At 43.9% G+C, this 26977-nt stretch overlaps 1 protein-coding gene across 2 annotated transcripts; it reads left to right on the plus strand.

The window, feature by feature from the left end:
* septin5a (septin 5a) lies at positions 1-25877 on the plus strand. 2 transcript variants are annotated; one of them, XM_083783219.1, is made up of 11 exons: positions 1-174; positions 15922-16012; positions 16286-16372; positions 16534-16657; positions 16901-17035; positions 21810-21927; positions 22204-22305; positions 22904-23000; positions 23245-23380; positions 24355-24457; positions 25216-25877. In XM_083783219.1, the coding sequence occupies exons 1-11, from the start codon at positions 169-171 to the stop codon at positions 25276-25278; spliced, it is 1062 nt and encodes a 353-aa protein (XP_083639345.1). In that variant the 5' UTR covers positions 1-168; the 3' UTR covers positions 25279-25877. The 2 variants fall into 2 exon arrangements, with proteins under 2 accessions (XP_083639345.1, XP_083639344.1); XM_083783218.1 differs by lacking the exon at positions 1-174 and adding an exon at positions 13944-14271.
* The last annotated feature ends 1100 nt before the right edge of the window (positions 25878-26977 follow it).

The raw sequence follows: 26977 nt of genomic DNA on the forward strand, positions 1-26977 counted from the left end.
GCAATAAATGTATTTACTTTGTAGTTATAAATATGGGTTGATTATGGATTATTCTCTAATGACTGTTTCATGTTTCTCTCTTAAATTCCATGGACGTCGGTCTCCATCCTTGCACCTGCGTCTCCCATTTCCATCCATCCACCCATCAAATGGCCAACAGAGGAAGGCATGGAGGTAGGAATCTTTAAATGTCTTATTGTGTCGTTTTAAGCTGCTGTTTGGGGTGGATGGTGGTATTAAGTGCATGTAGAGTTGGTTGCATGTTTGTTGCACGGCATCTTTCGCCTCGACAATAAATTGGCAATGTTCAAAAATGTCAGATTATAATGGATTCTATAACGTGTGCGCGTTATTTTGTCGTGCGTTATACTGTAGTTTGATATAGTCTTTACACTCGGCGTCATGATGATGCTGATTGCTGAGGAGGGCAGCCAAACATCACGAGATGTTCAGTGAACAACATCAAGCTGACAGGGGTTTAATTTTCAGATGCATAATAGGCCAGCCAGCGTCAGCAGTGCAGGCTAGAGGACTATTAAAGAAGAGGATGCAGGATGCGTAAGCAACATGGTACCCAGGGCTTGCATCCCGTCAACCCTCTCATCCTGATCCCGTGGGCATGCACTGACCTGCTTTTATTTAAATCAGCACCATCTTCCAGCCAATAGTGAAGCACTGTGCTGCGGACAGACAGACTGACCTCATTATCACGTGACGTCATATTATATACAGGGTTCTTACCTCTTCTGAACCCCTCACTGTTGTAAACAAGGTGACAACATAAGCCCGTGTGGGGGGTCTACGTTTATCTCAACTCCATCATGAGCATTCCAACTCCTCTCCTATTTCCAATGCTGTAGCTAGCTATAGTTTCTGATGACAGAGAGTCGACATTCTGGGAATAAGCATGGCTTTGTCGCAGTTGTAACATCACCATGTATCCGATGCAGTGATGATCACCCCTTTTAAAGTGGACTATTTAAAGTAACAGCATTCTTGTTTTGTTTATTAAAGGACCACTTCACCACTTTTCAACCTATCTTCATATAATAGGTCCTCACTAATAATCATGAAAAAATGGCACAATTTTTTTCTACTCGGTCTGTGTCTCATAAGAGGGCTGTGGGCAGTTCAGAAACTGTCTTCCAGTGACATCATCGATGGGGAATACAAGCTAATAAAAACTACAGGCTTTCTAGTCCTGAAAAGTTGCAATGCGAAAATGGAAGCCATCGTTCTCACGATAATGAAAATCTAAACATTTTTTGTTTAAAAAACAATCTACCTAATGATGATGTCACTGGAAGACGGTTTCTAAACTGCCCACAGCCCTCCTATGAGACACAGACTGAGCAGAAAAAAATCGTGCCATTTTATCATGATTATTAGTGAGGACCTATTATATGAAGATAGGTTTTAAAGTGGTGAAGTGGTCCTTTAAGATATTGGCTGTTACATTGCAGCAGATTTGCACCATTCCCAGACCCAGTTACAATCTGACCAAATCCAGGGCTCAGGTCACAATCATTGTGTCACATGGCTCAGCCACAGCATGGTAGTATTGTGGTCTTATCAATGAGTGCATTTAAGAAAGACCCGGATGAATGCAGCTGCAAATGTGCAATTCTGTTTGTGTTGTTGATATTTATAGATGCTAAAGATATCTAGTGAAAACCAAAACCTAATCAAACATCCATTATAGCAACCATGGACTTAAATTACTACCCACACTTTACTTCATGATTTTTTATTGTAAAAGTGTGTGCGTTCTTTGTACACTTTGTAACCTTCTCATGCACTATTCTTAGTATTCTATCCTAGGCTCCCACACACACTACACTGTACAGTTTTTGCCTGCTGGTGGACCAGCATCCATGTGTAGGAGGGAGACAGAAGGAGTGAGTGATAAAGTCCTGTTACAATGCTCAGGAATGAGGGGTATCATATCAATTGCACAAATCAGTCTTTTGATTATACCACTTTATATATATTTTTTTTATTTTTTTACATACAGTAGCTTGCACTTAAAAAAATATATATATTTCCCTTTCCGCTATCACTCACTCCCTTTACTCTCTCTCTTTAGCATCCTCAGTCATTACTGACATCACCTCTCTGCCAATAACTTCATTAGCGATTCCATTGTGTTGCCAGGCAACATAAAAAATAAAAGAGTCTCTTCTCCGGAGCTCGTGTGTGGGCAGTGGGTTCATTCACTTCATTGACACTAGTATCCGTCGTAGAATTCAGACTGTGGTCAGTCAGTGTTGCCATGTTATGTTATGTTATGTTATGTTATGTTATGTTATGTTATGTTATGTTATGTTATGTTATGTTATGTTATGTTATGTTATGTTATGTTATGTTATGTTATGTTATGTTATGTTATGTTATGTTATGTTATGTTATGTTATGTTATGTTATGTTATGTTATGTTATGTTATTATAAGCAACGGTGGGCTTGTTTTTCTGTATTGTTGCTTGTAAATATATAGGAGGCCTTTGCTATGTTTCATCAGTTTCAATTGAAACGGGCCTCCAGCCTCTAGGGGGCCTCGGGCTCCCCCACTCTTGCACCAAGGCCCTCTCTCTCTCTCTCTCTCGGTCACTCTCTGCCTTCCTCTCTCCCACACTGTTGATATTAAGTTACACCTATTTCCTGTTAATAACCCGAGTAAAATGTGCGGCATTGGGAGTTAAAGGGGAGACACTTTATTGTGAAGGGACGACAAGTTGTTGTTGCTGAAGTAATTGTTGAGAATGATGGGGGGGTTGGGGCCTCATATAAAGGCCTCCCCTGATTGGTAGTTGTGGGTTGCAGTTTCTAAGATGTAGTTGCTTATTTGGCCGTGCTTTCTATGTTTTAATTATTGTTTAAGCAATAATTGAGGACCCCTACATTAATATGTAGCCTACTAGACCGGTGCCCGGCTGTAGAGTCCGTAATGATGGAAGTTGGAGATCCATGCCACACCCGGCTATGCAATACCCGTTGTACCCGTGTCAGAGTACCCGTTCCACCCATCTGTCTTCTATGCCAATATACAGTATTGAGATTTCTGTATCTGTCTCTCTGTGTCCCTTTATTCCTAGATATGGAGTTCTGTCAGGCATGCCCAAATATGGAGAGTTGTGATGTCAGAACAGGCCAGCTCCAAAAATGGAGCCTGGGCAGGGGCCCTGTCCAGAGCTCGGGCAGAGGCCTTTTGTGTCGGTTCTGGACAACCGCGGGTCCGACCGACTCGACACCGGGCACTGCACCCCCACAGTGCCCGGTGTCGAGTCGGTGTGTGGGGGTGTGGAACATGCATTTATAGATACAGTATACTGTAGATTGTCCGTAGTGCAGACGCCCCCATGTTGTGAGCTTATAGACCAGCTATTTTCAAATAGCCAATACATATACTGTTTAAATATAGTCGCTTATTTTCAAGGGTTTGTTTTCAACATAAACCTGGTTGCTTATTTCTCTCGCTAAATCTGGCAGCACTGATCGTGGCTGCGCCAGAATTTACTGATCCAGTTTCTGGTACCGACCTGAGGTACGACGCAACTTTGTGCTTAAATAATCACACAACGAACAGGACATGTGATGCGAGTGTTGTGAGAGGATTTGTCCGTGGCTGTGTTGACCGTGTTGGGTGTATAATAGTATTGTATATGATACATTGCTTGCCTTTCCCAACCCCACCTATCTCCAGTGGCTGGGGGTTGTGTCATCATTCCTACACTGTCCCTGTCCCCCTTATTCATATCTCCCAGTCGCTGCTTGAACAAAATGACCTATTTTTAACTGAGAGTTGAAACAATACGTCATTTGAGTCGTATGACATTGTTGTGCAATGCAGCTATGTGCTGCGTTGTTGTGCTATGATTAGTATAGCCTTTAGCCTTCTCTGTAAATAAAAAACTATATTATAATACAAAGCCCATTCTTTATGAAGATGGATGCAAAGGTTTATATGAGAATGTAGTAGCCTAATTCAGGTCTCTGACCAATCCTAATGAGTGATACTAGTCTGTGCACACAGCAGGTCAGAAGTGGTTGTCTTGTAGGCGTTGAGCGGAGTATCATATGTTGGTGGGTTTGGATCCATACACATCCATGCACTTTGTATGCCTTTTCCTGTCTTTTAAGTTTTAATGTTTTTTTGTTGTCTTGCGGCTTTCAGCCTTTATTTTAAATATATATATTATTATTTTTTGAGTGGTGCAACCACTCCAAGGAACAGCAATGTCCGTCCTAACCTATGGCCCTCATTTATCAACCGTGCGTACGCCAAAATATGGGTGCACGCCGAAATTACCGACATTTTCGGCATTTACCATTTCCGGCAAAGCTTGAAATTGAACTTGAGTAGGACAAAAAGTCACGTCTGGTCGGCAGCTGGCATACGCTTTGTCCTTGGCTGTTTTTCTGTCGTACACAAGCGGAGCAGCATTGTCTGAACTGCTGACACGCTGTCACAGGCATCTAAACATATGTTTTCACTCCTAAAATGTTAATATAAAACGGTATGTGTATGTAAAAAACAAAAGAGAGATTTCCAACTTTACAAGTAATTATAATCGCGCAATTAAAAACAATATTACAATGTATTAGTTTGTGCTTAATCAAACAGTGCTTTACTGGCCTTGTTATGCGAGCACACTTGTGAGATGATTTTGGAGCGCATGCGGTGATGCATATGTGATTATGATATTATAAAAAAAAGGCAAAAATAGACTGCACGCCTTTATTTCCAAGTGACAATGACAAGCATACAGCTTGCCTATTTGTAGTAAGTACTAGCAGGCTATAGGCGTAAGGGGCTTAATCATTCACCATTTAAATAAGTGCTTAGACAGGTTTTGACAGTTTTGACAGTTCAGATAAAAGCGAGATCATTTTCGGGGGTCGGGAGGACGGGACCGCGGCGTGCGTCGCCAACACATACCAGCACACATGCAAGCAAGCCTTCATCCATATGTTTATGATTCGTTCATCAATGATCAAATCACTACGTTGATTATGACTGCCTTGACGACATGATAGCCTATCTCTCATGCAGGCATCACTGAGTCACCCACAGGACTTTAATATCACAGCAGTGCGCAGTATCACGCCTTCGCCGTGCACTGCGCACGAATGGGTAAAATGTATATAGGCCAGCCTACAAACTAATTCCATTCATGGCGATGCGATGTCGATGTACGTGTCATGTAGGTGTGTGCGTGCGTGCCTGCGTGGACATGACAGCAAGGCAAGCGAGGTGAGAGGGAAACAGACAGGGTAGGCCTACAACTTTATTTAATTCATGCAGGTGTTCGTTCTTTATTTATTTAACAAGACACCAGTTAGTTGGGCTTGCAAGTTGCGTGTGCTTCTGTGTGTGTGTGTGTGTGTGTGTGTGTGTGTGTGTGTGTGTATGAGAGAGGTGAGTGAGGCGGGCAGCAAGGCACGGGAGAAACTTTTTTTCCATGGTTTCCATGGTTCCCACAGGTCGTATTTCATGTGTTCAGTCGCAAAAACGAGGGCGAGGCTTGATTCCATAGGGCGTGCCAGATAGATTTCAGCCGTCACATTTATTAACGTCGGAACGAAATTAAGGAAGGATCAGCTGTTTGCGATCACTTTATAAATGCCGTGGCGACGTGGGTGTACTACGAAACCTGCACTCGAATCTGTGGCAGATTTTACACTCGATTGATAAATGAGGGGCTATGTTAGCCTGGTTAATAAACCAGACTAATATCGCACGGACCGCGGGATATTAGTCTGGGGAGGCTCAGCTTGGATTTCATTTCCAGGGGGGGCGGGTTGAAACATTTTCTCTTTGACGCAATTGGTCAGAGCTACTGTCAGTCAAAGGTCTCAAGCATTGAAAGTCACTGTACCAAAGCCCACCCATATTGCATACCGTGTCCCGATTGGCCGCCCCATTTCTCTGGTGTAGGAAATGGGCATACAATTGAGCCTCTCCAGACCGTAATCCGCCGGCAGGCAATTTATTTTTGCCAACGGCTGATTCGGGCTGGTTTATTAACCAGGCTAGGCCTATGTGACTATGTGACTATGTTTAGTGTACCAGTAGGGGCAAAAGTGGCGCTGTTGTGCCAGAAACAGAGATAGAGAGATAGTGTTGCACTGTTGCCTGCTAATTACAGAGAGAGAAAGAGAGAGAGAGAGAGAGAGAGGCAGGGGGAGAGGGGAGTTGCACCACTCAGTTCACACGGGTTTGATTTTTTTATAGAGGGACAAACAGTAGGCTGACAGGAAATGGGGGAGAGAGATGGGGGAGTGACATGCAGTGAAGGCCGTCGGGATCGGGAGTGGAACCCGCGGCGCACTGCCAGACTCGGGCTGCCAGCCAAGGTGCCTGGACCGCTGAGACACGGCCCAGGCCGCCTTTTCCTGTTTTGACTCTTAATTGACTCTCACCTTAGTTCCCCCCACCTACCCCACCGACCCCCTCCAACTTTCCCCTCCGTAACACACATTCACCCACTTGATCCCTCTTATCTACCGCAAACGCACAGTGGCCACAGATGGGACCCCCTGACCCTCGCTTGCATTCAGGAGGCCAGCTGCGGAGCGTAACTCAGGGTGTAGCCTAGGGTGTGTGGGTGTGTGTGTGTGTGTGTATGTTGTAGACGGGGGTTCAAAAGGGGGATCGAGCCCCCATGGGGCTTCTGCTCTCCACATGAGGTAGGGAAAAGTTTAAAGCCAGGGTAGGGCAGAAAATGCGTTCTCCTTCAGTTCTCTGTCTAGGGCAGCAAATGCCCCTGTGCTAATGTTAATGCCATTCATGTTATGGTTTATTTTGTGTGTGTGTGTGTGTGTGTGTGTGTGTGTGTGTGTGTGTGTGTGTGTGTGTGTGTGTGTGTGTGTGTGTGTGTGTGTGTGTGTGTGTGTGTGTGTGTGTGTGTGTGTGTGTGCATGCGCGTGCGCGTGTGTGTGTGCTCTCTTTTTTGCTTCTTTGCCTCAGGTTTTACACTGCGCTGCACAATATTTTGAAGGTTTAGGGCAGGCTGACCCAGATAGCAGGATTCTACAACCATGGTATGTATAAAATGGTTGTAGAAAAAATTGTTGTAGAATCCTGTAGAATCTAATGGAAGGCTGACACCAAAATCCATTAGGGGGATTTTAGGATTATATCCATTCCTTAACCTTCCCATGCGAAATGTTACTGTTAAGTAGTGAGTGTAGTGTGGTGAGTAGTGACCTAGGAATAATTCTCATCTGCTGTGTTTCCCTGATGACATTCAGTTGCCTGCAATCCTCTGCTAACTGGACAGAGAAAGCTAAATGCTAATGCACACACTAGCCATGCTCTCACAAGAGCCTATTGTTTGTTGCCCAATAGGCAGATGCTAAAACTTGGCTATGTTGGCCAAGTGTCCATGGAGTAGCCTATTGTTGCCAGAGCAATTACACGCTGTTGGATTAGCATCATGCCAAAGAACCAAACACGCCTAGGCACTCGCATCTCCTAGGAAAGTAAACACGTAGCCTACGTTTACCCCCCCCCCCTCCGCACGCACACGCACGCACGCACGCACGCACGCACACACACACACACACACACACACACACACACACACACACACACACACACACACACACACACACACACACACACACACACACACACACACACACATTCATGATCCAGTATGGGAAGCATTCAGGGTTAATGGTGTGAATGCTGCAGCTGGATGGCTGTGAGATGGAGAGATGTCATCAGAAAAGGTCAATGCTTGTCCTCCACTGCACTGCAGTGTATGGCTGCGTTTCTCTTTCTGTCCTTGTGTTGTGTTGTGTTGTGTTGTGTTGTGTCTACAGTAGACTGAAGGTCATCTGTAGTGGGCAGTGCGTGAAAGTAGAGTGATGTCTGTTACTGCTGGAGTTCTCACACTTGAGCTTTCTCTGCATATTTGCATATTCACTAGTCACTTTTTGATTGATTGATTGATTGATTGATTGATTTATTAACTGTTTGCAGAATTACAGTACATTTCAAGTACTTTTGATTGATTGAAATATTTATTAACAGTTTGTAGAATTTACAGTACATTTTAAGCACAAACTCAATACAAAGACTGTCAACTGTGAGTGGACGACACCATAAAGCATTACACTTGTTTACAATAGGGCCCACCATCTTCAATTCATCAAAACTTTTTAGAGACGTACGAATATACACAACTATATAGTCAAAAATAAATGATCATAGGAGGTAAAAAGGGAAAAGAAACGTATACAGTGAGGGGAAACAGGGGAGGGTGGGGGGTTCAGATTTTACGGGGGCCAGTTTCGAATTGCAGCCGTCCGTAGGTGCCCTTTGAGAGCAGTTTTGAAGGAGTCAAGGGATTCGCATGTCTTAATGACTGTTGGTAGGGCGTTCCACATTTTGGTGGCATAGGAACGAAATTAATTTAATCCCTTGTTTGTGCCGAATCTGGGTTGCACATGGTTTGTTGAACTCCCTCTGGTGTTGTGGGTGTGGACTTCGTTGACATTAAGGAAGTATTTAGACAGGTACATGTTGTCGACCAGACCCATTGCAAGATGCTGTACTCTGTCGTCTACCCTAAGCCATTCCAGCCTGTCAAAGTGGGCAGGGGTGAGGTGGGTTCGGGGAGTGAGGCCAAGTAGTAGCCTGACCAGTTTGTTTTGGGAAGTCTGGAGCCTTGTTTTAAGGGCCTTAGAGGTGCTGTGGTACCAAGAGGTGCAAGCGTAGTCGAAGAAACCTTGTACGAGGGTTCCTGTTAGGGTCTTCAAGGTGTTTTTGTTGACCAGTGAGGAGATCCTGTATAGGAATCTTGTTCTTTGGTTGACCTTTTTGATTACGTTGGTGGCCATTTTTATCACCGGAAAGATTTGCCTCCAGGATGGAACCTAGGTAGGTAATTTCATCTTTTCGTGTGATAATATTGTCACCCACTCTAACCAAGAAGCCATCTACCTTGCTGAGATTACTATTTGATCCAAATAGAATGGATTCAGTTTTTCCCAGGTGTAAAGATAATAATAATAATCTTTATTGTCCCGAAGGATATTTGTCTTCACAAACTGTTCAACACCCACATCAAAAACAACACAGAGCACATAACTGCCAAGCTACACCGGGCATGTGTGCGTTTGACGTAAGCGCACTGCGCGCACAAAGTATGCGTGCGAAATGCCCCGGCTACACCAGATCTGTGGCGAGCGGCAGATTTGTGCGGGACCTTCCGGGAGGATATATAGATACGCGCGCATCGGGGCATACGCACGTAAAATAATTAGAACCGATCCTATTTTTAGAGCACGCGTAGGATGGCCCGCGGTATCCGTGCGTCTGGTGTAGCTGGTATCATTGACATATATTGGTTCTATCCAAACGCACTGTACGCGCGCAGTAAACGTGCGCAGTAAACGCATACGCACGCGCGCAAAATTGCCTGGTGTAGCTTGGCCTTAACACCAAGACAATACAAAAAAACAAAAACAAAACATGATAGTTTGTTATCAGTGAGCCAGGTGCATTTTCTACCAAGTTCAGAGCTGAGGGCCTTTTCAACCAGCAGTTTGTTCCTGTCAGGAACAAATTGCAGTCACAAGCTGATGTCATGTCGTTTACATATATTAGGAACAGTAAGGCCCTAGTATGCTTCCTTGTGGAACGCCACAGCTCACTGGGAGGGGGGGGGGCAGTGTTCCTTTCACCGCCACCATCTGTTCTCTCCCCTCCAGGTAGGATTGCATCCAGCTCACTGATGTGCTATCCAAACCAATTGCTTTAAGCTTGTTAACCAGTATGGAGTGGTTCACGGTGTCAAAAGACTTTTGGAGGTCCAGCATGACCATGCCGCAGTATTTGCCAGCATCCACCTCGTGTTTGATGTGGTCGCTCAAATAGAGGAGGCATGTGTCAGTGGAGTGTTTGATGTGGTCGCTCAAATAGAGGAGGCATGTGTCAGTGGAGTGGGATGTTCTGAAGCCAGATCGGAATTCATACATAAATTTTTCATAGACTATTTTTTCCATCACTTTCTAGATGGAGCCAAGAATAGAAATAAGGCGGTAGTTGCCGGGGTCTAATTTGCTCCCTTTCTTGTGCAGGGGGGTTACTTTGGCCAGTTTGAAATCTTGGGGGACCTGTCCCTGTTTGATGGAGAGGTTTATTATGTGGGTGATGATTGGAGCTATAGAGATGGCCGAGTCTCTGAGAAATTTGGAGGGAATATTGTCATGGCCAGTGGCCTTGTGGGGTTGAAGGGCACTCAGCTTTTTAAGTACCTCCTCAGTTGTTACCATTGTCAGCTTAAACTTAAGTCATCTTTACAAACACCTAGGTTTTTTTTAGAAGGCTTGGATGTGCTCTACACCAAAGCGCCTAGAGTGGGAGGGCAGTTTGTTAACCAGCGTTGTTGCAATGTTTGTAAAGAAGATGTTTAAGTAGTTGGCTATACATCAAGATTTTCAGTGATGAGGGTGTCGTTCGATTTTATGTTTGTAAACCTGGTTTTTAGTTTCTTACACATCATTAGTGTATGTTGGTCCGTGTGTGTGTGTGTGTGTGTGTGTGTGTGTGTGTGTGTGTGTGTGTGTGTGGTGCATGCCTGCCTGCGTGCGTGTATGCGTGTGTAAAGTTTAAACTAATGGGTCTATCTACCAAACTACACAGACGTGTTGTTAACCATGGTGGAAGTTCGACAACTGTTTCCTCCACGGGTTACAACAGTGTGTGACCCAGAGGAGGAAGTCAAGCGGTGGCGCTGCCTGGTTGATGTCCAGATTGCTGCCCCCCGTAGCGCCCGTCCAATGTGGGTGAGAGTGGCATGTTTCACACTCTGGGACGAGGAGCCATGGTTGCACACAGCAGTAGATGCAAGCAGGCATGCCACTTCGGCGACTTCGCTTTGTGTTTTCCCATATGAAGGACAGATTATGAGCCACTGAGCCAGACCACTGAGAACGGAGACGGGGAGGCTCCACTTGCCACTGAGCTGTGGTGGGAGCCGCGTCCTGGCAGTGTAATGCCAAATCACTGTGTGTTGCAAAATGCAACACCGCAACAATGCCAAAGACGTTCAGTCATCATCAACTCCAGTCCTGGCACTGTATTTTCAGTCTAGCCACCTGGTTGGCGATTAATTTTGATTTGGAACACCCTAGGAACTAGGTACACCCTAGGTCTAGGAACTAGGAACACCCTGTTCCTAGGAACTAGGAACACCCTAGGAACTAGGCGATTTAAACACCTGGTTGAGTGGAGCTGGGAAGCTAGCAATAGACCGGGACCAGAAACGAGAACTAATGTTATGCAATAAGCAAATGAGGAAATGACACAGCCAAATAGGTTGGTTGAGGTGATAACTGACAGTAAAGGTTCTTCTATGCAGCCACTTTTATATTGTGAACAACTATGTAAATCAAGAAAGACGTGTGTGATAGACTTAGGTGACATTCACACCAGAAAGCTTTGCTGCGATTAAAACGAATCCTGCTGCGCATTTTCAGAAAGTGCACTTCGTTTGGCAGGTGTGAAGGCTCATTTGAATCCTAATGCGTATCAAAGAACCGCATTCTACTCCGAGCAAAAACGGGGGTTTCGCTTCGCTTCCAATGGCACTTGATTACGATTCGGTGCAGGTGTGAATGCAATCCGCAGCAAATTAAATATGCAAGAATCCCAATTTCGCATGCACGCATGCGCGCACGCACGCGTGCACACACACACACACACACACACACTACTCCACGTGTCCATCATCTGTTCTAGGTAATAATGTCTCCTTTATGACCCCCTTTGCACCTGCCAAAGGCCCTAAATTCCTACCTCCCCTGTATTTGATCAGCTGGAAGTGTTCGGAGAGTTGAACGCATTGGCACAGCCATCAACAGCAGCAATGACATTTCATACTGCGAACACATTTAAATATCTGTTGTGTGCTATGTTATGGAGTAGTAGTCTACTCAGAGTTTTTCTCTGCACAGTAGTTTTCTAGAATATAATACTGCATCAGAGTAATGAACAGCCTGCTGTTCACAGAGCGGGCTATACCGCCATGCGAGTCAGTGAAAACAAATGTGCTTATCAATTCACCTGTCTTCGTGTCTGACATGGCTCCCGGTGCCATAGTGCTATATGAGATGGACAGCTGGACACTTAGAAAGTTAGAGTGTGTGTGTGTGGGGGGGGGCTATTGTGATGTCACACCAGGACATCTGTTCTCTTATGAAGCCCTCCACACCCCTCCCCCAGAGCACATACACACATGTACCACCCTGTGACGAGTCTAGTGAGTCTGACGACATCATAACACTTGATCACTTGATTTTGGAGGACAAGAAGAAGATGAACATTTATGTTAACAAACATGGCGTCAATTAATGTAGGAGATGAAAACGATTCTAATTACAAGAGTCAAAACCAGGCATTTAGAAAAGTACAATTTAATGGATGACCGTGATCCTTGTGAAAATTGTGAAAAACGAATATGGCTAGATCATATGAAAGATTGCCCATTTGCCTTCCATAGTCACGGCAATCAGAAATTCACAATCTTTCACTGACCCTAACTTGCTGATCCTAGATCCCGTCAGAAAACCAAGAGGGCTTGTATAGGTCCAGACCAGAGGACTGGTCCGTAGAACTGGACTGCACACACACACACGCACAAACGCACGCGCACACACACACACACACACACACACACACACACACACACACACACACACACACACACACACACACACACACACACACACACACACACACACACACACACACACACACACACACACACACACACACACACAGATCTCTGTCTCCCCCCTGTGATGTGGACTGAAATTGCAGTATCCGTACGTGGCATTATCACAGGCTGTGCCTTCACTGGAAGAAAAAAAGTTTATTGTAAAGAGCAATCACACCATATGACCTCTGTTCTCCACATCAGCTAGGAGTGAGACACACCCATGCGCACGCACGCACGCGCACAAACGCACACACACACACACACACACACACACACACACACACACACACACACACACACACACAAACACACACGCACACACGCACACACACACACACACACACACACACACACACACACACACACACACACACACACACACCACTACCACCCATCCCATCTGGAAACAATTGTTTCCAGCCTCTGCCATGAAAAAGGGCCTCTTTCACCTACAGACAGTTGTTGGGCAGAAATCCTCGGACTGGCATTGCTGACAGAACAGCCAATTGCTGTTTAGTCTAGACATAGGTTGTGTACTTTATACACACGAGCGCACACACACACGCACACACACACACACACACACACACACACACACACACACACACACACACACACACACACACACAGAATGCATATGATGGCTAGATTAATAAACTCATTTATTTCATCATCTATCCATGATGAGTTCTTCCGCATGCCTACACTCGTATGGAGTCATCTTAATATGTGGGTGTTTTGACACTGTTTCCGAGCTTTTGTCATCGTCGGTCATGTTTGTTCACGTCTTCTCAACAGAGTCAATAATCAGTCTGTGTGGCCTGCTGTCCTCGTATGTTTATGCTTTCTGTAATCCTCTCAAAGCAATGTTTTATTTTCCAGCACATGGGGTGGGGTGGGGGTTGGACGGGTGAATGAATGAGTTGCTTTTAGACCTTTCCCTCCATCCTGCCCTTACTTCCTCCCCCGAAATTGCCACCTCTTACTACCTATGCCCCTGCTCATGTCCACTGCTCTCTCTCTCTCCCTCTCTCTCTCTCTCTCTCTCTCTTAATCTCTTCATCTCCCTCCCACCCACCCTCTGAGTGAGAATTCCTCTCTAGTACAGTACCTGTCTGAACAGGGAGCAGTGGATCGCTGTAGGGCAGAGAAGAGAAGACAAGAGAAAGAGAGGAAGGAGGGGAAAGAGGTGAAAGAAAGTGAGGGGAGGGAAGTAGGAGGGACAAAGGAAGGTAGTGTAAACAGACAGAAGTAGATTGGGATCAAGTGGGGAGAGGTACCATTGGAAAGAGAGACAGGAGCTGATCAGGGCTCTGAGTTTCAGGGCACTGACTGGAAGCTGACTTTTGGACGAGTCGAGTTCCTTCCCCGCCTCATCCTGTTTTTTTTTTTCTCCCCTCAAATTTCAGAGACTAGCCACAGTAGCTAGCTATTTTCATTCCATTGGCGTCAGTGCGGTTTAGTATGGATGCCATCATGTTGCAGGAGAAACTTGTGGAACGCTTGCTTTGCCCACGTGTAAGAACAGCCCGTCAAAAGGTAACAAACTAAACATAATATATTGGTAGGGAATGTGAGAAGAGTTTTGTGTCAAAAGATTTGTTTGTGTTAACAGCAAAACCTTTATGGTTCCTGCCGGAATGCAAGAAGTCCTCAGGCTCACACTGAAGAATCTTTCTCAGCTTACAACCATCAGTAGGGAGGTGTTTGAATTGTACTGTTGCATGCCATCTGTACTCTCACAATGATGTAATGACAGTTTAATCCTAAATTGGTTTGTGATGAGAGATTTGTATTCGCTGTCACACCCTGTTGCTGTCGAATGATTGAATGGTTACTCAGTGTGTTGTCCTTGTAGATTTCCCCATTCTCACTCGCAAGCAAGCATCTCTGGTAGTTGTGTGTGTGTGTGTGTGTTGTGCGTGTGCATATGCATGCATGTGTGTCTCTGTGTGATGTGTTAAAAAGCGAGGCTGTCGGAAGTGCCTGTGACAAGTTATGACAGCTTATAAGGATGCTGACTGTGTTTGGATAATGAGTAGAAAAGGGCTTTTCTTGTCCATTCAATATAGCTTCTGTCTCAATGCTGGACCCTAGACTGTGGCAGCCTGGCAGGCGTTGGCATGCTGGCTTTGAGTGTGTATGGATGTCAATGGGCTCACATTGGGCAGTAGGGCAAGGATGACATTCTGCCAGACCGAGCACTTTGGGCTGAGTTTGTTATAGTCAGAGACTAGTATCCTGTGCGTGCGTGTGTGTGTGTGTGTGTGTGTGTGTGTGTGTGTGTGTGTGTGTGTGTGTGTGTGTGTGTGTGTGTGTGTGTGTGTGTCTGTGTGACTGTGTGTGTGTGTGTGTGTGTGTGTGTGTGTGTGTGTGTGTGTGTGTGTGTGTAGTGGATATAGATATAGTGGAAAATTGTAGTTCTTAGCACTGGAGTGGCATGATGTTTTTTCCATTCAGCTTTAGATTGGCTGCATTATAGAGGCTGCCTGCCGTCTGTTGTGGTGATTTAAACGATTTAGCAGATGTCAAACCTATCATGGTCTCACTTCAGAATCACTCTTTGCTTTTGTTTGATTAACCTCATGATGCAAGTTCTATATCTCTCTCTCTCTCTCTCTCTCTCTCTCTCTCTCACTCTCTGTCTGTCTGTCTGTCATTCCATAGCACCTGTTGTGATTTTGTTTTGTATTTGCGTTGCGTACAGTGGTGTATCCAATAATGACATTTTATGGAGGCAAAATGTGCCGTGTCTCAAATCTCAGGGTCTTAAACGTTAGGAGACACAGACTATTTAGGCAAGAGGTTGTCATTGTACTTCTGCGTGCACTTTTTACTCTTTATACACTAGAAAACAGACCAGTAGTGTTTGAGTAGTGTGTCAAATGTAGCTCCCTTGTGTTCTTTGATAGCAAGGTGGATCCAAAATGAAGCAAGCTCCTGTTCTTTAACTCTTGCACCAAAAACCGCTCTACGGAATGCGGGATTGCTGCCTGTCCGAGCAGCCCGTGTATCTATTTGTTGTTGGGGGTTTTCTGTCTATCTTTCTTTTTCGGTCAGTGTTTTTCAAAGGGAGGCGAGGTATGCCTCTGGTTGTAAACACCTTCAAACAAAAGACACATTTATTGTCATGCATGCAATTATTCTACTCTCTCTCTCTCTCTCTCTCTCTCTCTCTCTCTCTCTCAGGAGAAACAGTATGTCGGTTTCGCTACCTTGCCCAACCAAGTCCACAGGAAATCTGTCAAGAAGGGATTTGACTTCACCCTCATGGTTGCAGGTCATTTTGGAGTTGAATGAATGAATGAATGAATTATTTTTATTTAAGTTTCATGCCACATCGTGGCCCATCCCTTATGGGATTATTATGACACCTTTTCATACACAGTTACACTATTCAAATGTCTTCTTGATACACTGGTTACTGGCATTGCTTATCGCATACAACATAAATACTGACGCAACAAAACAAAGCACATATTAGATGGAGTACAACATGGAGTAATAAGAGGTTCATTGTTCATCTGTCTGTCTGTCTGTCTGTCTGTCACAGGAGAGTCAGGTATGGGCAAATCCACTCTGGTCAACAGCCTGTTTCTTACTGACCTTTATAAGGACAGAAAGCTACTCAATGCCGAGGGTGAGTGTTATCCCAGGGTTAATACACAGCTCACTGCCTGTCCGTCTGCATGTCTGTCTGTAAACATGGACAATGTCAATTAGAACGTTCACGGCTCAGCTCTCTTCATCTTCATTTCACTCACTCGTCTCTTCCACTGCCTCTGTGTCTCTGCTTTTCAGAGCGTATTAACCAGACAGTGGAGATTATCAAGCATACGGTGGACATCGAAGAGAAAGGAGTCAAACTCAAACTGACAATTGTAGACACGCCAGGGTTTGGAGATGCTGTCAACAACAATGAGTGGTGAGATCACTTTCTTGCCTGGCACAGTCCTGTTTAGGCTTGGCTCTGATTTAGCCCTGGTTTAAGACCAAAAGCAAAAAGGTATTCACATGTCTTAGTGTTTCAGAACATTTTTGCTTATGTATCGTGTGTGTGTGTGTGTGTGTGTGTGTGTGTGTGTGTGTGTGTGTGTGTGTGTGTGTGTGTGTGTGTGTGTGTGTGTGTGTGTGTGTGTGTGTGTGTGTGCGTGCGCGATGGTTCTAGCTGGAAGCCAATCACAGATTACATCGATCAGCAGTTTGAGCAGTACTTCAGAGACGAGAGCGGCCTGAACAGAAAGAACATCCAAGACAACAGAGTCCACTGCTGTCTGTACTTCATACCTCCGTTTGGCCATGGGTAAAACACAAAAAATTACTATTTTTACAATATCTTAAATTGTAGGCTACTTAAGAAAGTTTCAACAACATAATGGCTTTCATCATTTATTTTTCCATCTAAATTTGGAACAATTCGAATGTGTGTAGAAATATGTCGGAAGGTATTATTACAGTAAAGTGGCTTCTACCAAATACCGAAACCTTTGTCACCAAAACCTGACCTCAAAACCTGTCCTCAAAACCTGACCTCAAAACCTGTCCTCAAAACCTGTCACCAAAACCTGTCATCAAAACCTGTTCTGCCTGATGATCTGAATTTGCACACAGGTGTTGACCATTAGCATCCGCACCAAAGTTCGACGCCCGTTTTTCACTTTCCCAAAAATGTAAGCTGTTTATTCGCGTTTTTATATCCCTGATTTCAGGCTATGGGATGGCTATGGTTACATACAGCCATCGCCATGGTTACAGCCTCTCAAGCTATGTCATATCAAACTGCGCATGCGTAGAGTTACTGTGTTGAAGTCCTGCACAGAGAAGCATGTGACAACAGGCTGAGGCAGACCTGATTGATTGATTGATTGATTGATTGATTGATTGATTGATTGATTGATTGATTGATTGATTGATTGATTGATTGATTGAATGAATGAATACTTTATTAACAGTTTGAAGAACAAAGAACAGTTCAATACAAAGTCTGTTAAGAGGATTTAAAACCCAAGAAAGCCTATGGCTTGTTAGTTGTTTCCATTGGGGTCCTTCATATTCAATTCATCAGAACATTGAATGACACATGCAAAAATAATCATGTAAACGGTTAGAAATCAAAATAAATTATATATACAGTAAGGGAGTTTCAAATTTCAGCAACCTATAAGTGCTCTTTGAGAGCAGTTTTGATGGAGAGTAGGGATTTACATTCATTTATGACTGTTGGTAGGGCATTCCACATTTTTGTGGCATAGGAGTTATTTTCATTCCCAATCGCCAATAGTGCGGGGTCATTCAGACCCAAATTACCCCCTCTCCGGTGCCTATGAGGCCCATTGCAAGTTGCTCTGTCGTCTACCCTAAGCCATCCCAACCTATCAAAATGAGCAGGGGTGAGGTGAGTTGTAGAAGGACAAGTTGTAGCCTGACCAGTTTGTTTTGGGATGTCTGGAGCCTTTTAGGGGTGTGCATAGTCGAAGAAGCCTTGTATGCTCAAGCTCACAGCTTAGCTACAAAGTTGTAAAGGAGTCGCAAACTCATTTAGGAGCCGTGTCCACACACATCCTTTTATGAGACTAATGTCTCTCTCTCTCTCTCTCTGTGACATCTACCTTGTGTGTGTGTGTGTGTGTGTGTGTGTGTGTGTGTGTGTGTGTGTGTGTGTGTGTGTGTGTGTGTGTGTGTGTGTGTGTGAGAAAGTGTTACAATTATGTTTTTATGTGGCCACACCCACCAGTTCATTAAGTATACCTGGTTATCACAGCACCACCCACCTGAAGACACTGACAACTGACAATCTCAACAAAATAAAAACCATGGAACTTCATGTCAAAAAGGTTGCCGAACCCTGCCGTAGAGGACCACATTTCTGATGTGGTATGTCCATGTGACACCTAGTGCCATTCGTAGCATACTTGTGTAGACTCTGTATAATAGTCAATGCCTCAGCACCATACAGCAGTAGACTACTGACTCCATTGTAGCTACGAACAGTCTGATTCGTCTGATTTCCATATTCTCCTCATCCCAGGCAAGTGCCCCTTCAGTCTTCTAAGTGGCAGGTTGCTGAAGATCTATTGAATGTGACAAACTGACATATTGAGCCTATACACACAGTATAAGCCTTCCCCCAGTAGGCCTCCTTTACATTCAGTAGATCCTGTGATCTTCCGTGGCCAGATGTAATTTCCTGGGGTTTATTAGGACTATAGTAAATAATAAAAAAACAAATAATAATAAACCCTAAAACAAAAGAAAGCAGCAAATGAAAAAAATAATAACACACAAGTTGTCCTTGAAGCCTCGCCCACAGCTGTTGTTGTATGATAATGGGGGAGGGGTTAGGGTTATGATGTCACTAAAATGGTGTTATTGCAATTGGGCCTTTTGACTCAAAGGCTTTCAGCTTTCAGGAAGAAACCAAAAATACACAGGGAAGACATATTTTAATTATAACCACACCTGGGGGTCTAGTAGAGTAATGTTAACTCCATAGACACATGCAAAACAGAAAAAGTACAATAATAACGGCACGCCATCTTTAATACTTTGACTGCGCACATCCCCGCGTAATGCAGCATCCGTAGGGGGTCGACCAGCCTAAAAAAAAGAAATAATCATTTACCTGAATGGTTTGCTACTGCTACTTTCAGAAATACAAATGCAATGCATGTACACAGTACATAACCCAAAGTCTGCAAATACTTTGAGTGTGAATATCCCTGGGTATGGACCATAGACTGTAAAAAATATGGACAAAGCGTTCCCCGGGTCTAACATGAACGTAAAATGAAGCCTGAAATCCCTTGCATTCTAATGCACTGTAAATCGCCATCTTTCTAGATCCGTTTTGGACCAGCTGGCCATTGGCTGGCTCCCTTTTAGACCAGCTGGCCATTGGCTGGCCCAGACAACGAGGCGGGACTTCCCCCCTTCTTCTCCGTTGGTTTTTATTTTGACTCGAGTGGGAGGGGAATCCCGATCATAGACTGTAACGGTAGCCACGCCCCTCAGAACATGCGCGACTTTATGGTCATTTTTTTAAATAAATGGGACCATAATTTTCCAAAAATAATATTATGACATTAGAAATGAGACTTTAAACTAGTGACTGGAAGCAGAAAGTATTCATGACCATGTTTATTAAGGTAATACAGTCTAGGTGAAGTTGGGCCAAAATACACGGGCCTCTATGGAGCTATGGGGCTTTTTGGGTCCAGTCCAGCGCCACAACAGGCCATTATATGAACTACCGATTTCAAATGAGGCTTCACGAAATATCTGGCTGACTGCCCCCCTGGTATGGACCAGTGTAATGTAATTTATAATTTAAGAAAATGACATAAGACATAAGACATAAGAAAAGTCTATTTTCTTGTACAATATACAGTACGTCCAAAGCTGTGAAAAGACAATAAGATGAATTAGCACTAGTATGGTCTTTTAAGCCTGGCCCTAGGCTAACCATAAACTTTATCTAACCTTATTCTAACCCTAACTTTAGCCCTAACCTACAGGCCCAATGAGGATCTGCCTCCTTGTGAGGATGTTTTGTCTTGGAGGATAGAGTGAAAACAGTCAAAACACACACGCAGGACTGTAATGACGGTGACGACAGGGGGGAACCAATACTAACTACTGTTATCATTGCACACTCCACTACAGTAAAGCCTGTAGCATTCTCCTAAAGTAATCAAACATTATTTGGCTTCAGCAGGTCAAAAAGAACGAAATTATGCCAGCTGAGGCAATGAACAAACGCTGTACCTTGCCGAACTTCATTTGGCAGTTCTTGCACCTCAGAGATATTCCAACAAGTAACACCACCGCACAATTTTGAAGAACAGTTTTGAAGGTTTTGAAAAAAGGTTAGCTAAGGGAGGGGGTTATACAAAACTCTATAATCCCTTTCTGAACAACTCCAAAATCCATAGACAAATAATGTCAAAGCACGTTGGATATTGATGTAATTAAACCGTGAAGATCACTCTTCTAGCAGTGTATACAGTGGGCAGGTCTAACGTTCAGAAATTTAGGTTGGAGCCACAGCGAGTGTAAAAACAATTTAGTCTATGAGAACTTTCTTAAAAACAATTTAGTCTATGAGAACTTTCTTTGTTTCAGCAAATCAAAAAAGAAAACTGAAGAGTGGCTTTTCTAAGCTTTATACTGTTTTATGTAGGTTGTAGTCAGTTAAGAATGAAAGGGCTGTCCACTTTCCTTACAAGAAAAAGTTCTGGTTCCGACCAGAGGGCAGGAGGTAGAACGACCAGTTCGATCCCAGGCTCTCCCAGAATTAGTGTCGAAGCAAGACGCTGAAACCTAAATTGCTCCCCATGAGCAGGTTGGTGCCTTACATGGTTTCCTCTGCCATTAGTGTATGAATGGGTGAATGTAATGCACAATCTATGTAAAGCGCCTTGGATAAAGGCGCTATATAAATGCACCATTTACCATTCACCGACAGTGCGGGGGTAAGGTGCACTATGCAACCTTGTTTGAGTGGAAACCTTGGTTATATAGTCCTACTGTATATTCTTGCCGAGTAGACCTTAAATGAACAATGTGCTTTTTAATTGTTCTTAGCCCACTTTACAAGCATGTTTATGTTTAGCTCCCGTTTACAGCCACACAAATATAAACAACCCTTTTTGAGTGGTGCAACCACTCCTATAGACAGCTATGTGTGTCCCTGGCTGGCTGGGTCTGTCCGAGCGTTTGTGTGTCACTGTTGCGCTGCCTAACACACACACACACACACACACACACACACACACACATTAACTGTATATTTGATGATTTGGGGTGTTACAGTACACGGTAACTCTGTAATTTCTCGACCGTATCGGACGCGGGGCAGCTCGCCGGAACCGGGCCAGCCCCCTGGGGGCGTTCCTGGGGGTCTGGATGTTCCGGGGACCCCCCGGGGACCCCCACACGGAGTTGCACCACTCAATACTTTTGGAGAACCTCTTATCCCAACATGCAAGTGCATTTAGCATACAACATACAAGACTGTTTAACTACCGTTTCTCCATCCTGTTCTGGTACTCACCCAGCCATTGTGTATCCCTCTGTAGGCTGCGTCCGGTGGATGTTGAATTCATGAAGGCGCTGCATGAAAAGGTCAACGTCATTCCACTCATCGCCAAGGCCGACTGCCTCACACCCAATGAGATTAAGAAACTTAAGGACAGGGTGAGTGGCAAGTCGCCCTATTAGAATGAAATAACCAGTTCTATCTATCTTTCTATCATGAATATGATCAACACTTTTGTGGATGTTTATATTTTTGGGTTAGTGTGAGAGATACATGATCTGTGTCTGTGTGTGTGTGTGTGTGTGTGTGTGTGTGTGTGTGTGTGTGTGTGTGTGTGTGTGTGTGTGTGTGTGTGTGTGTGTGTGTGTGTGTGTGTGTGTGTGTGTGTGTGTGTGTGTGTGTGTGTGTGTGTGTGTGTGTGTGTGCGCGTGTAGGTTCGAGAAGAGATCGAGAAGTTTGGCATCAAGGTGTACCAGTTCCCTGAGTGTGACTCAGATGAGGATGAGGAGTTTAAGCAGCTGGACAAAGAGCTGAAGGTGAATCTAGGACAGCTGTTGTCAAAGTGGGGTCTGGGGTCCCATTGTGGGGGTTCCAGGGGTCGACCAGCAAAATGAGAAAGTTACATTTAGTTTCACCTAGAAGTCAGATCAATGACAGAATGTATGAGAATGACTGTTCAGATTATAGGTTCCACTGTCTGCATTGTTATCTCCCCATCTACAGCATAGACTTATTCTCTGGCACTAAATCTTTTCAAATGTGGGCTGCAGCCTAAAACCTAAAATCATTGAAGATCCTGTACATGAAACAGTTTGAGAACCATAATGCGTAATCTTTTTTCCTATTACAAATCTTTTTATTTTTAAAGATTCGTTTTTGGCTTTTCTGCCTTTATTGATAGTATCAAGTGAAGATAGACAGGAAAGAGGGAGAGAGAGAAGGGGAGAGACACGCAGTAAAGGTCGTCATGAACGGGACTCGAACACACAACGCACTGTCAGGCCAAAGACTATATGTGGCATGCGCCTGGACCACTTGGCCTAGCGGGTGCCCCGAGGACCTCCTATTACAAATCTGATGTTTAATTTTTGTTTTATCTGATTGAGTGGACATAATCTATTCCCCTGTGTGCAGGAGTGCACCCCGTTTGCAGTGATCGGCAGCAACACTGTGGTGGAAGCCCGCGGACAGAGAGTGAGGGGGAGACTATACCCATGGGGTATCGTTGAAGGTACGTTCAACCACAACATCGCCCACTCCTGATGCATATTCAACCAACCCTGAGCTGACACACTATGATGAAAATACACCCTCACAAACCTTAATAAATCTAAACATCAGCATGAGTTATATTACAGGTGTAACCACTTGAGCCCTATCTATACTTTGCTGTACGACAAACAGTGAAAATAACTGATCTACAAGGTCACAATGTGTCACGTTGTTGACAGTGTGTTTGTCGTTCTGTCCCTCAGTGGAAAACCAGTCACACTGTGACTTTGTTAAGCTGAGGAACATGCTGATTCGCTCCCACATGCATGACCTGAAGGACGTGACGTGTGATGTGCACTATGAGAACTACAGAGCCCAGTGCATACAGGAGATGACCAGGTGTGTGTGTGTGTGTGTGTGTGTGTGTGTGTGTGTGTGTGTGTGTGTGTGTGTGTGTGTGTGTGTGTGAGATTTGTGTGTGTGTGTGGTTTTACTTTAACCCTTTTAGGATTTTTGCTAAATGCAATGATTTTGGGCTAAACGTTGTTAGCTATAACGGAGCTGTAACAGAGAGCATTTCTGGGAAGTTGTTTCTGTCTGAGCTTCATGCAATCAATACCTCTTGTGGTAGAAGAGCAGAGAGAACACCTCCAACCATTTGTTGGTTATATTGGATTAAAATAATCACAACATACAAATTGGTTAAAGTAACTAACCAATTATGTCCCACAAGGGTTTATCCATGGCCCCCCTCCTTTTTTGAGGGGTTCTAGCCCCTCCTATATACAGCTTTTCGTCACAACTCATGTCACATTTTCCATTGACATTTACGTCATATGTGTCCGAGCAAATCGGCCTTATTGTCAACACAAACATTAAATGCCATTGACAATGAAAGGTTAATTTACGTCATATATGTCTGAGCAAATCAGCTTTTTTAAACACAGTGCAACTGTTTTTGTGTTGACACAAAAAGCAGATTTGTTCAGATCTATTTTATATCATTGTATCATGGTTAAAAGATAATAACAAGTTGACAAATTAATTCATGAGGAAGTATATTAATGTTTTTATTGGATGATGTACGATGATAAGAGCTCCCATCACTTCACACGGGTGTGATTTTTCCTTAGGCTATCTACAAGCTCACAATGCATTGTGTCGTGTCATGTTGTGAGCTTGTAGAGCGGCTATTTTCACAGAATGTTCGCCATGTTCGGGTTTGTGTGGTTGAGAGAAAGAGGCGGCTGAGAAAGTAGAGCATATTTTCTTGGTTTATTGCTGACATTTGCATATTTGAACAGCAATCTTGTGGGAGATGAACATTTTCTGACGTGCCTTTATCCTCTCTGTGTGATTGTGTGCTTCTTCAGTAAACTGGCCCAGGACAACCGGATGGAGAGCCCCATCCCCATCCTGCCCCTGTCCACTCCTGACGTAGAGACAGAGAGGCTCATCAAAATGAAAGATGAGGAGGTATGAAGCTATCACAGCCATTTCTCCTGTTCTTGTCTTAACAATGGTACCGTTCCCAGATCTGTTTTCTATATGAAAGGTGCTATTTAAAATACATTTAGTTAATTATTAATTATTATTTTTTAAGATATTTTTTTGCGGCTTACGCCTTTTATTGGTTTTTTGAAGGGACAGATAGTAGGCTGACAGGAAACGGGAGAGAGATGGGGGAAGACATGCAGTAAAGGCCGTGTCGGGCTCGGGAGTCGAACCCGCGGCACACTGCGACTGGATTACCAGTCGGGTGCCCAGACGGTTACGCCACCGCCTGGGCCTACATTTAGTTAATTTATGATTTTCTTTTTATATATATATTTATTGCACCATGTAGAGATGGAACCGATCTGTCAAACATCCCAGTTTATGGCATGGATGTACAGCAGCATCTGTTATGGTGTATTTGTTTCAGTAGCATTTGTATTAATTACAATACATATTACATTTATGTACATTTACAGTATATGCAAAAAGGATGAGATCAAGGCAGTCTTGTTGAAAAGTTAAAAAACCTTTAATAAAGTGGTTAATACATTTCACGAATAAAAACTGAACCTATGCGAACCAATGCACCCTGCCTTCATCAGGGTGCATTGGTCTCGTCCTCTTTTTTGCATCAATTCTGTCACCCAATTGTACCAAAGTCAAAGTACTAAAGGGTGTAAATTAAGTCGACATTTGTCAGCACTCTCGCTCTGACCTCCCCCTATTTTTGTTTCCAGCTGAAGAGGATGCAGGAGATGCTGAACAAGATGCAGCAGCAAATCCATGACCAAGACGTGTGAAAACTCCCAGAACAATTGTCACACATCAGCATCCCCTGCTGTCTGAACTCTGAACTACAGCAAACTCAGAACTGATGCTAGTAAATGCAACACAACTTGAATATATTGTGCTAGTGGCAACTCTAGCTGTAAATTCATCTCCTATTCGGTGCTTTGTATATTTTGTCCCCTCAGAGGATTGTGTTGGAGGATACTTTTCTGTACCATATCTTTGGCCCCATTTTGAGCCCCATTGCTGTTAACAGTCTTAACATAGACTATAATATAAATGCATAATTTAAATTACTATTCATTGTGTCTAATTTATAAATGCAATGCTAAACTTTTTGGATATTCTATCAGGGTATGGATATGTGCGTTATGAAATGTTTTGTATTGCAATTTGCAGCTTAGTTTGATGTTCATTATTGATATTGGTTATTAGTCGGGGTGTGTGTGTGTGTGTGTGTGTGTGTGTGTGTGTATGTGTGTGCGTGTGCGTGCGCGTGCATGCATGCGTGTGAGACCAAACATCTACTTAGATGTCATCAGATATCCATCCTTAAAATTCAGTTTGTGTTTGTAGAGGTACTGTGATTTCACTTTGATTTAACACCACATTTTGTTTCCTTTTATTTGGTGTCTATCATAAATATATTATATTGAACAACATTTTACGTATGGCTACACAAGACCTTATTTTCTGGTAGCTTTTTTTACATTTGCTGGCTTTGAATTGCAAATGCACTTATCGCCAGTGCTAATGCCTGATTTATACTTGCTTGTGCGCCGTGTTGCACGCAGAAAATAGCAGATCTACAAGCCCATACTGTGTTGCACTGCAATCCTTTGTGAAATGTGTAGATCTACTGTTTTGAGTGCACAACACTGGCACACAACTACGAAAAATCGCCCTTAACTGTGAATCGAGACCCGTCAACATAATGAGAGGTTGTGTACAGTACAATGTGCATGTGCGAGCATGCTGCGATTCCTCCTATCTGCTTATAGCTGTAGGCCTGTATTCATCGCCTCATAGCTGATGCCCTGTGTTTGTTCTGAAATGCATTATGAAGATACATCTTGTTAACACTGCAGGATGGTAAAATGTATAGATCAACAATGAGGAGCAAATGCTGTATTTATAGGCTTAGGTTTGAAATGGCATATCTTATGCAGACAAACGTGTGTGTGTGTGTGTGTGTGTGTGTGTGTGTGTGTGTGTGTGTGCTTGTGCGTGTGTGCGTGTGCGCGTGTGTGCGTGCCAAGTCTATGTGTGTATAAACTCCTGAGGTGGAGGTACAGTGCACCCGCTGGACCTCTGGCTGTGATACCTGTATGCCTGAGCCGTGTTGTCAGTCTGAGAGCTGAACAGACGTGGAACGTCACCCCCAGTTAACAATGGTATCGTATGACAAATAAAACAACTTGATTCACATCACTTCAGCCTCGTTTGTCTCATGCATTTTTGCTCTGAGGGTTATGGAGTTCAGCACTGCCCTGTGGAGGGGCAGAAAACCCACAATGTGCTGTGTTATATCACTTCCTGAATGCACACAGTCAAAAGAGCAGCAGCACACAGCTGTGGACACTGCATGGAGACACAAAATGCTGAGTCAGAGCTTTATCTTCTCAAGCTGTTCTTAATTCCCTGTTGTCTGTCACCAGTGGTGGAAGTACTCAGATTTTTTTAACTAGTAAATGTAGAAATACTCTCTTA

Source organism: Protomyctophum parallelum (genome assembly GCF_964188405.1).
Source record: "Protomyctophum parallelum genome assembly, chromosome: 15".
NCBI lineage: Eukaryota > Metazoa > Chordata > Actinopteri > Myctophiformes > Myctophidae > Protomyctophum > Protomyctophum parallelum.